Source organism: Tachypleus tridentatus, chromosome 12, assembly GCF_004210375.1.
Source record: "Tachypleus tridentatus isolate NWPU-2018 chromosome 12, ASM421037v1, whole genome shotgun sequence".
NCBI classification, from domain to species: domain Eukaryota; kingdom Metazoa; phylum Arthropoda; class Merostomata; order Xiphosura; family Limulidae; genus Tachypleus; species Tachypleus tridentatus.
This window is the reverse complement of record NC_134836.1, coordinates 115,252,417-115,264,876: the sequence shown is the minus strand read 5'-3', so window position 1 is coordinate 115,264,876 and position 12,460 is coordinate 115,252,417. Positions and strand designations below refer to the sequence as shown.

Sequence of the window (12,460 nt, the reverse complement as noted above, 5' to 3'; positions counted from 1 at the left end):
ATTTCATTCTAATCTGTAAATTGTAAGTTTTAAATATTCTTCCAATCAGATGACAGCATGGAGAAACTGTATAATGGTGGCACAACGGAAGTGTACAAAAAAACTATGGCATGGATTACTTTGGACGACGAGAACCTTCAGATCGGCGGAGCTTTAGCTGCAGGGAATTTTGCCAGGAAAGGTAAGATATTTTGATGAAGCACTTGTAGGAAGTGCCTGAAAGATAAAAAAGGATACAGCAACTGTGTTTACTAATCCCTGTTTTATATAAGTAAATAATGTAAATTTTGACCCTGGAGAGAAATAGTTAAAATAATAGTGAGTTAATACTAACAATATCATCAGATTTATAGAATCCTAATATTCCACTACTAACAATATTGGCCCAGCATGGCCAGGTGGTTAAGGCTCTCGGCTCGTAATCTGAGGGTAGCGGGTTTGAATCCCAGTCACACCAAATATGCTCACCATTTTAGCAATGGGGGTGTTATAATGTTACAGTCAATCCCACTATTCATTGGTAAAAGAGTAGCCCAAGTGTTGGCAGTGGATGGTGATGACTAACTGCCTTCCCTCTCGTCTTACACTGCTAAATTAGGGACAACTAGTGCAGATAATCCTTGTGCAGTTTTGTGCAAAATTCAAAAACAAACAAACAAACAAACTAATATTAGTAGATTTGTAGATTCCTAGTATTTCAATACTAATGATATTAATAGATTTGTAGATTCCTAGTATTCCAATACTAATGATATCAATAGATTTGTAGATTCCTAGTATTCCAATACTAATGATATCAATAGATTTGTAGATTCCTAGTGTTCCAATACTAATGATATTAATAGATTTGTAGGTTCCTAGTGTTCCAATACTAATGATATCAATAGATTTGTAGGTTCCTAGTGTTCCAATACTAATGATATTCATAGATTTGTAGGTTCCTAGTGTTCCAATACTAATGATATCAATAGATTTGTAGGTTCCTAGTATTCCAATACTAATGATATCAATAGATTTGTAGAATCCTAGTATTCCAATACTAATGATATCAATAGATTTGTAGATTCCTAGTATTCCGATACTAATGATATCAATAGATTTGTAGATTCCTAGTATTCCGATACTAATGATATCAATAGATTTGTAGATTCCTAGTGTTCCGATACTAATGATATCAATAGATTTGTAGATTCCTAATACTAATGATATCAATAGATTTGTAGATTCCTAGTGTTCCGATACTAATGATATCAATAGATTTGTAGATTCCTAGTGTTCCGATACTAATGATATCAATAGATTTGTAGAATCCTAGTGTTCCGATACTAATGATATCAATAGATTTGTAGAATCCTAGTGTTCCGATACTAATGATATCAATAGATTTGTAGAATCCTAGTGTTCCGATACTGATGATATCAATAGATTTGTAGAATCCTAGTGTTCCGATACTGATGATATCAATAGATTTGTAGAATCCTAGTGTTCCGATACTGATGATATCAATAGATTTGTAGAATCCTAGTGTTCCGATACTGATGATATCAATAGATTTGTAGAATCCTAGTGTTCCGATACTGATGATATCAATAGATTTGTAGAATCCTAGTGTTCCGATACTAATGATATCAATAGATTTGTAGATTCCTAGTGTTCCGATACTGATGATATCAATAGATTTGTAGATTCCTAGTGTTCCGATACTGATGATATCAATAGATTTGTAGATTCCTAGTGTCGATACTAATGATTCAATAGATTTGTAGATTAGTGTTCCTACTAATGATATCAATAGATTTGTAGATTCCTAGTGTTCGATACTAATGATATCAATAGATTTGTAGATTCCTAGTGTTCGATACTAATGATATCAATAGATTTGTAGATTCCTAGTGTTCCGATACTAATGATATCAATAGATTTGTAGATTCCTAGTGTTCCGATACTAATGATATCAATAGATTTGTAGATTCCTAGTGTTCCGATACTAATGATATCAATAGATTTGTAGATTCCTAGTGTTCCGATACTAATGATATCAATAGATTTGTAGAATCCTAGTAGTGATACTCGATACTAATGATATCAATAGATTTGTAGATTCCTAGTGTTCCGATACTAATGATATCAATAGATTTGTAGATTCCTAGTGTTCCGATACTAATGATATCAATAGATTTGTAGATTCCTAGTGTTCCGATACTAATGATATCAATAGATTTGTAGATTCTAGTGTTCCGATACTAATGATATCAATAGATTTGTAGATTCCTAGTGTTCGATACTAATGATATCAATAGATTTGTAGATTCCTAGTGTTCGATACTAATGATATCAATAGATTTGTAGATTCCTAGTGTTCCGATACTAATGATATCAATAGATTTGTAGATTCCTAGTGTTCCGATACTAATGATATCAATAGATTTGTAGATTCCTAGTGTTCGATACTAATGATATCAATAGATTTGTAGATTCCTAGTGTTCGATACTAATGATATCAATAGATTTGTAGATTCCTAGTGTTCCGATACTAATGATATCAATAGATTTGTAGATTCCTAGTGTTCCGATACTAATGATATCAATAGATTTGTAGATTCCTAGTGTTCCGATACTAATGATATCAATAGATTTGTAGATTCCTAGTGTTCCGATACTAATGATATCAATAGATTTGTAGATTCCTAGTGTTCCGATACTAATGATATCAATAGATTTGTAGATTCCTAGTGTTCCGATACTAATGATATCAATAGATTTGTAGATTCCTAGTGTTCCGATACTAATGATATCAATAGATTTGTAGATTCCTAGTGTTCGATACTAATGATATCAATAGATTTGTAGATTCCTAGTGTTCGATACTAATGATATCAATAGATTTGTAGATTCCTAGTGTTCCGATACTAATGATATCAATAGATTTGTAGATTCTAGTGTTCCGATACTAATGATATCAATAGATTTGTAGATTCCTAGTGTTCCGATACTAATGATATCAATAGATTTGTAGATTCCTAGTGTTCCGATACTAATGATATCAATAGATTTGTAGATTCCTAGTGTTCCGATACTAATGATATCAATAGATTTGTAGATTCCTAGTGTTCCGATACTAATGATGTCAATAGATTTGTAGATTCCTAGTGTTCCGATACTAATGATGTCAATAGATTTGTAGATTCCTAGTGTTCCGATGATGTCAATAGATTTGTAGATGATGTCAATAGATTTGTAGATTCCTAGTGTTCCGATACTTATGATGTCAATAGATTTGTAGATTCCTAGTGTTCCGATACTTATGATGTCAATAGATTTGTAGATTCCTAGTGTTCCGATACTAATGATGTCAATAGATTTGTAGATTCCTAGTGTTCCGATACTAATGATGTCAATAGATTTGTAGATTCCTAGTGTTCCGATACTAATGATGTCAATAGATTTGTAGATTCCTAGTGTTCGATACTAATGATATCAATAGATTTGTAGATTCCTAGTGTTCCGATACTAATGATGTCAATAGATTTGTAGATTCCTAGTGTTCCGATACTAATGATGTCAATAGATTTGTAGATTCCTAGTATTCCAATACTAATGGTATTATCAAATTTTAGAATCCCGATGGGGTAAAGGTTTCTCAGGTTTTTAGATATATGTATTTTTTATGTTAAGTGTAAAATAATAGTAAATATATTAGTGTGTGTTACTGTTACATAGATGAACACTGTATTCAGATGGTGAGAGATCATATACCTAAAAGCTTGATAGCACTTCTAAAAAAGCACTCTGGGAAAGATGGTGATATAAGACTTCAGCATGCTGTCTTGTCAGCACTTAGGAATCTAGCAATCCCAGGTAAGACAACTTTCAGGTGTATTTAAGAGATACATTGAGTGTCATCTTTTGTGATAACATTCTTCAGTCTCTTCTGGTTTTTATTTGAATGAGTTTACTTGTCTTTAACCTATCAATAAGTAAGTATGTGTTGTACTTTTTTCATATGTAGAGTTCAGACATTTTTTTTATGTCTTGTGAGGTTTAAAACACAAAGAAACATCTGGTCATGTCTTTCTGTTTTATTTCTTATGTTTATTTCAGAAGTTCTGTGTAATTTACCTTAAAGGCTAGAGTTGTATTTTACTTTGTTTAATACAAGTCCATAATGCTCATAATTACAAAAAAAAAAAAAAAACAGTCAGAATCATAGAGTCATTTGGTGTTTCATCTTTCTTCATCTATTTAAATAATAAAATTATAATCACACCATATTTGTGTAGAAACTAAAAACATAAGGATCGATTGGTGTTCTTATGAAGTTGTTATGAAATGTGCTTCATGTGCAGTAGTTTAACATGCAGATAAATAGTTTGTGTTTATTGGATGTATGCACACATAAACCACTATTTGTGGTACATCCACTAAGATACTGGAACCAATTAACTTATTGCAAATATCCTCAAATGTCTGAACAATTATGTGGGTGTATTTTTGCTTCTACTTGGTTTTAACTTTTCAAACATACATCTGCTCAAGTTCCACTTCCCATCTTTAGAACAATAAAAACTGTGGACATGTATTTATTTTCTTATACAACATTGAAACTTATTTATAGTCATTGTCAGCTAAGGAGCTTCAACACTAGTTACGTTAATATTTAGTTACTGACTCAGACAGCAGAGCACACTTTATGTCATTTACTGACTTGTGTGTAATTCTTTCAAGTAATATTGACTTTGTGACTTTTTTTTTATTACAATTTTTAGAATACCTCAGTTGAGTGATGGAGTATTAGGTTTATATGGTACAAGCAGCATTGCCCAGGTTTTGTACAAAAAAGTTACCTTCTCTGTTTTCATATTACATATTTGGATAGATAGAAAATGTCTTGTGAATTTAATTTAGTATCTGAAATATACTACAAACAAAATACAATATTGTACTTTATATCAAAAGAAAAAATGTTCACTTTGAGGTTTTGAACCACACGCAGCTAAAAAAATTAGAACAAAAATAAATTTGTTGTCCTGACTTTCATCTCATTTTACACAGTAAGTATTATGATGTGAACCTTTCTCTTTTGATGTAGTTGGTTTTATGGTAGACAATTTTATTTTATGTTATGTCTATTGTTTGTTTTCTTCACACACAACATTCTGTTTCTGTATGCATTTCTTTTGTGTGCAAGGCTAAACATGATGTATTTGTAGATGTGTAGTTAATGATCTATAACTAAATACACATATAATGTTATATTATAAATTAAGGGTAACACAAATTTGCCAAACAAATGTCAAGTCTGTATATAATTTATTCATGTAATGCATATGTGGATAAAATTACCAGTTTGGCTAGCAGACGATAGACTCGTATATCAAGGAAAGATTGTCGTTGCATGAACCTTTACACGAGGGACGTGCGACCTGTACACGGAAAGTGGTGGACAAGTAAACAAAGAGAGAGTGATTTCGACTTTTATATATAGATAAGTAACTGCAGCAAAGTATGGTATGTTTTGTACTAATACCTTGTTCTTTACAAGCAAACTAATTACATTTGTATTTCAACAGTGGAGAACAAGGCAGTGTTGGTTGAACTTGGTATAATTGATAACCTACTGGATATGTCTAAAGTGGAAACGTATCCTGTTGTCTTCAAACTGCTAGGAACTTTTCGAATGTTAGTTGATAAACAAGGTGGGTTATATCCTATAAGGTTATATTTTAGCAACTCCTCAAATGTTTATTGATAAACAAGGAGGTGAGTTGTATGTTGTTGCCTTCAACTCAGTAGAATTTTTGATTGCGAGTTGATACATACAGTTGTCCTTATGAAATAATATACTTAGAAATTTGATCTTATATTTAACCATAGGTATTATAGAACAGACAGAAATCAACTTGTGCGATTGTTAGACATTTATCTGTTAGTTGAAGCCATTAAATAATAATAATGTTTATTTATTGTGAGATTCATTTATGACACTACGTTTTTCTTTAGAGTCATTATATGTCATTGTATGCAGTGTTTAACATGTTGTATTCAGTGTGCATAATGTTATTTGGAGTTCTTATGTTACATAAAACTGTGTTAAGTAGAGGACACCATATTATGTTGTGTATAACATGTTTTGTATTATCTTAATAATTTTATTTTATATGCATGCAGGTTTAACATATATATGTAAAACACATCAGTGATAACAACATAATTCTCTTAAATTAACATTGATCAGTGATTGTTAAACATTTCTACTTACTGTATTCCACTGGGAACACTTCTTTTAAATATTTTCAAACATAAAGAATATTCTCAAGATGTTCTTGGTCTTCACTTCAGCCACATTCAGGGTAAACATATTCAACTTAATTACATTTACTGTAATAAGGAAACTATAAAATAGGGTTATATCAAGTAAAGAACTGTTACCACACAAAAATGAGCCTGGCATGGCCAGGTGGTTAAGGTGCTTGTCTCATAGTCCAAGGGTTGTGGGTTCGAATCCCCATCGCACCAAAAGTGCTCATCCTTTCAGCCGTGGGGGCATTATAATGTAATGGTCAATCCCTCTATTTGTTGGTAAAAGAGTAGTCCAAGAGTTGGTGGTGGATGGTGATGACTAGCTACCTTCCCTCTAGTCTTGCACTGCTAAATTAGGGACGGCTAGCACAGATAGCCCTCGTGTAGCTTTGAGCAAATTTCAAAACAAACCAAACCACACAGAAATAAATGTTAAATGTTTTTATCTTTGTTTCAATGTAATTCCTCAGGACCTTTTACACTTCTGACTTTCCCTTTGTACATAATTATATTATGTTCTATTATTGTACAGTATACTTTTAGTGTATTCCTTATTATGTTCTTTTCTGTGATGTATCATTTGAATTGTATACAACAACACTTAAAACCCAGAGAAAGAAATAAGCTGAAATATTGGGTATTAACAAAGTATTTCTTATGTATTTTGTGACCATGATTTGTAACTTAACTGTCTGAACCCTAATCATGATTAGAGAGTCTTTATATGTTCAGAATTAACGTTACCTTATGATTTTGTTCTGAATAGAAAACGTGGCCAGTAAACTTGGAACGAACTCTACTTTCATTCAACAACTTGTGAAGTGGGGCTACACAGAAGACCACCCCGGAGTGAAAGGTAAACAGTCTTACTGGTAGTAATTCTGAGTTATGTAAGTGGGGCTACACAGAAGACCACCCCGGAGTGAAAGGTAAACAGTCTTACTGGTAGTAATTCTGAGTTATGTAAGTGGGGCTACACAGAAGACCACCCGGGTGAAAGGTAAACAGTCTTACTGGTAGTAATTCTGAGTTATGTAAGTGGGGCTACACAGAAGACCACCCGGGTGAAAGGTAAACAGTCTTACTGGTAGTAATTCTGAGTTATGTAAGTGGGGCTACACAGAAGACCACCCCGGAGTGAAAGGTAAACAGTCTTACTGGTAGTAATTCTGAGTTATGTAAGTGGGGCTACACAGAAGACCACCCCGGAGTGAAAGGTAAACAGTCTTACTGGTAGTAATTCTGAGTTATGTAAGTGGGGCTACACAGAAGACCACCCGGGTGAAAGGTAAACAGTCTTACTGGTAGTAATTCTGAGTTATGTAAGTGGGGCTACACAGAAGACCACCCCGGAGTGAAAGGTAAACAGTCTTACTGGTAGTAATTCTGAGTTATGTAAGTGGGGCTACACAGAAGACCACCCCGGAGTGAAAGGTAAACAGTCTTACTGGTAGTAATTCTGAGTTATGTAAGTGGGGCTACACAGAAGACCACCCCGGAGTGAAAGGTAAACAGTCTTACTGGTAGTAATTCTGAGTTATGTAAGTGGGGCTACACAGAAGACCACCCCGGAGTGAAAGGTAAACAGTCTTACTGATAGTAATTCTGAGTTATGTAAGTGGGGCTACACAGAAGACCACCCCGGAGTGAAAGGTAAACAGTCTTACTGGTAGTAATTCTGAGTTATGTAAGTGGGGCTACACAGAAGACCACCCGGGTGAAAGGTAAACAGTCTTACTGGTAGTAATTCTGAGTTATGTAAGTGGGGCTACACAGAAGACCACCCGAGTGAAAGGTAAACAGTCTTACTGGTAGTAATTCTGAGTTATGTAAGTGGGGCTACACAGAAGACCACCCCGGAGTGAAAGGTAAACAGTCTTACTGGTAGTAATTCTGAGTTATGTAAGTGGGGCTACACAGAAGACCACCCCGGAGTGAAAGGTAAACAGTCTTACTGGTAGTAATTCTGAGTTATGTAAGTGGGGCTACACAGAAGACCACCCCGGAGTGAAAGGTAAACAGTCTTACTGGTAGTAATTCTGAGTTATGTAAGTGGGGCTACACAGAAGACCACCCCGGAGTGAAAGGTAAACAGTCTTACTGGTAGTAATTCTGAGTTATGTTTTCACAATGAAGATGACCAGAACTTGTTTTCTTTTTAGTATTTCATCAGTTTTTAATTTTTTTGTTCATTCATGCAAAACATTAAGAATAAACTCAGATTTTATGAATTTGTAATGGAAAAATAAATCAGAATTGGTGCTCTGTTGAACATCATTCGTTTTGTAGTTTGTTCATCTGTCTTCTCAAGAGGCTGCAGAATAAAATAACATCAAGAAAAATCAGCAGCTAAGTTGAAAAACATTCATAAATATCACATTGTACACAAATACGTGATTCTGCAACTGTTTTGTTACCTGTACTTATGTTTTTTCTGTCTTCTGATAGTGAGGTTAGTATTGTAAGGTCTGTGATTAACCTCATTAAAACTGTTTTGTTACCTGTACTTATGTTTGTTCTGTCTTCTGATAGTGAGGTTAGTATTGTAAGGTCTGTGATTAACCTCATTAAAACTGTTTTGTTACCTGTACTTACATTTGTTCTGTCTTCTTATAGTGAGGTTAGTATTGTAAGGTCTGTGATTAACCTCATTAAAACTGTTTTGTTACCTGTACTTACATTTGTTCTGTCTTCTTATAGTGAGGTTAGTATTGTAAGGTTTGTAATTAACTTCATTAAAACTGTTTTGTTGCCTGTACTTACATTTGTTCTGTCTTCTGATAGTGAGGTTAGTATTGTAAGGTCTCTGATTAACCTCATTAAAACTGTTTTGTTACCTGTACTTATGTTTGTTCTGTCTTCTGATAGTGAGGTTAGTATTGTAAGGTTTGTAATTAACCTCATTAAAACTGTTTTGTTGCCTGTACTTACATTTGTTCTGTCTTCTTATAGTGGAGCTGATATTGTAAGGAATCATTAGATATTATTGACAATGTAAAATTAAAGAAGAAAATAAATTAGTTGTCTCATGTTTTCATATGTTACATTGTCATCCTGCATATAATTTTTATATATCTATATGTATGATAAGATATTTTACTAAGACAATTTGTAGATATGTAACTTAGAGCAATGGATATTAAAGACAGTTGAGTAAAATCTCTGATGAAACTGGCATCATTATAGTTCCGAACAGAGTTCTAGGCAGCATACTAATAAGTTTGGAAAGACTGTTTGTTGTGAAGGGTATCGTAGTTTATTACTTTCAAGCTAACAGATATGAATAACTTTGCATCCCAACCTTTTTGATTTATACATTTAAAACCTGAAACAAAGGCTGACCATTTTAACTTATGTTTTCCGAGTACTGAAGAAGCATTATGCGCATATATAGGAGAATCTACTCGTTTACTGGCTTGGTTGGTGAAACATTCAAGATCTAGTGAAGTCATGAGGCTAGTGATCAAAGAAGGGGGAGTCCCCCAACTTCTTAACATGATCCAATCAGAACATCAGATAATGCAAAACGAAGCCCTCTTAGCTCTTAATATAATGGCTGGGACAGTGTCAGGTAAGAAATTTTGATATAAATGAAGTGAACTAATTTACCTAATTAATATAATTTTTTTTTCTAGTTTGTAGTGGTAAAAGATGTGATGTTTATGCATGAGAAAACCTAATATAACATTCTATCCTATAAACTTTATGACAGAAATGCTAACAATTTCAAAGATTAGTTGACAGACTAGTCACCAGGATTATAGGAACTGAACAACATGAAATGATAACAATTAATTACCACCAGATTCCTATACTGTATTTACCTTCTGTCACAAGATTAGCTATTCTTGTTCAGTGCTGCCCTCTGTATGGATATGACATACCTTTTGCTCTCTCCCTATTGGAATTGGAAGACTCCAATATATAATCATCATGCATCATTAAGAAACCAATAGGAGCTTGACATGCTGAAGTGACGCATGTGACTCCATCTCCACTCTTAGTCCCGGCATGACCAGGTGGTTAAGGCGTTCGACTCGTAATCTAAGGGTCATGGATTTGAATCCTCTTCACACTAAACATGCTTGGCCTTTCAGCAGTGGGGACGTTATAATGTAACAGTCAATCCTACTATTTGTTGGTAAAAGAGTAGCCCAACAGTTGGCAGTGGGTGATGATGACTAGCTGCCTTCCCTCTAGTCTTACACTGCTAAATTATGACGGCTAGTACAGATAGCCCTCATGTAATTTTGCACAAAATTCAAAAGAAACCATCTACACTCCTCCAGCAAACCTCGCTTCTCATTTAGTAGTGCTTGAGTTCAGACATCTATCTTTTCTTCCCATGCAGACTTGAAGTGATTTAACTTATGCTTTTATTTTGAAAGTATTTATTTACTTTTTGTTTGTTTATTTGAAGGATTTCACGGATGCATTCCGAAGTTCACTTTACCACTTCAAGTCAACTTAATTCATCTGAAATCATAGTTCATGCCACAGGTACAGGCAACCTGTCTGGGGACTTCTCTGCATTTATATGAGGGAATATTATACAGACAACCTCTTTCTTCCTCCTTTGCCTTTTGTTCCTGAATCCCCCCTCCTGAGTTTGCTGTGCCTTCCCACACCTTGCCTGAGGTTTCTGTTTGGTCAGTTGTTTTGGCTTGTATTCTTCAGGTATGTGATGTTTTGTCTGTTATTTCTAAATATTGTAACCCACATCTTACCTTTTTACATCATTTTGCCAATCAGTCCTAACTGGTTTCTCCTATTCCCTGATATTCTGGTTCATGTTGTGCATTTTGCCTCCCTTATGTGTGATGGCATTTGTCTAACTATTATTTAAGAGCAATTCTCTGCTCTTGCCTGTTCTTTCTTTCATCTGTTCCAGAGTTTTCCATTTTCCCCAACAATGAATGGTATGTCATTAGTGGTTTCAGTGACTACCCAGTGGGTTTGGGTCTGGTAGGAGGAGCTAACTTATGTTTGGGTTCACATACTATTATCAGAAGGTTTCATCAATCCTTCTTTCTTCTCCTTCCACATCCAACATGCCTGTTTTCTTTCTCAGAATCCCTGGATGTGCCAGCATATTTGTAAGGTGGGTGTAGTCTGCCTCATGCTTCAGGTTAACAGGCCTTTTCCTTATGGTTTGGATAAGTTTTCCTCCCGCCTGTTTGTGGTTCTCAAAATGGCTGGGTCCTGGAGGCTGGTCATTGATCTAACCTATCTCACTCTATTTGTTCACTGTGGAATCCTATCCTACTCTTTGGTGGGCCTTTTCTACAGATCTTTGACTGATCAAGTTGGATGTCTCCCATGCTTATCTGCATATTTCTATTTTGGAGCATTCTCATTTTTATCTTAAGTTTGTTCTTTGTAGTATACAAATTTTGTCCCTCCCTTTTGGGCTGGCTTTTGATGCCTTACGTCTTTTGTCAGTTGGTGTCAGTCTTTGCTTTTCATTTTCATACTCTGGGGTTGTACTTTTTTTTTCTTCGTGAATGACTGGTTTTTTCCCACTTTTTCTGAACAGGATTTGATCTGTAATAATCATCAGTTCCTTCTTGAAGTTACTCAGACTAGTTGATCAACTTGTCAAAGTCCTTCATTTGTTCTGTCCAGTTTCTTGTTCATTTGTGTGTTTTATTTGATACTCATCTCAGTCAGGTTTAACCTTATTTTCTTCAGCTTTGTTCTAAGGCACAGACTTTTGAATGCCCTGTTTGCTTCCTCACTTTTTTACTCAAGAGGTGCTGTTGCTCTTTGGGATGTGGTGATTGCTGATTCCTCTAATACCACTTGGTTAGGCTCATATGAGGTCCCTTCCATGGATCTTCCACTACTAGTGGCTCATTGCTCAGGATCCTGTGGATTATCTCATCACCCTTCCTTTCAACCTTATATTTTATCTCTGTTGGTGGTTGGTCTCAACTCATATTTTGGAAGGTGTCTTGCTTCCTTCTCATTGGCTATATTTACATATTTTCATGGATGAATCACTTCAGGGCTGGTGTGAATGGGTCAACCACCATGTGGCTTTGGGTCTCCTTTCTTCTTGGATATTCTTGTCAGACTCATGATCATCTTTCACGACTAGACCAGGTTTACCTAATGGAGTGATTCCTTTATCCCCTTGTGTTTTGGTAGCTTTGTGGTC

The 12,460-nt window shown here is 34.7% G+C and overlaps 1 protein-coding gene across 1 annotated transcript in view; it reads left to right on the top strand.

Moving 5' to 3' along the window:
• The window catches only part of LOC143234423 (rap1 GTPase-GDP dissociation stimulator 1-like), a 50,433-nt gene that overhangs the window by 31,051 nt on the left and 6,922 nt on the right, over positions 1–12,460 (top strand). Inside the window, 5 exon segments of the mRNA XM_076471787.1 lie at positions 50–181; positions 3,721–3,858; positions 5,571–5,696; positions 7,067–7,156; positions 9,695–9,871. Coding sequence (XP_076327902.1) covers positions 50–181; positions 3,721–3,858; positions 5,571–5,696; positions 7,067–7,156; positions 9,695–9,871 — 663 coding nt within the window.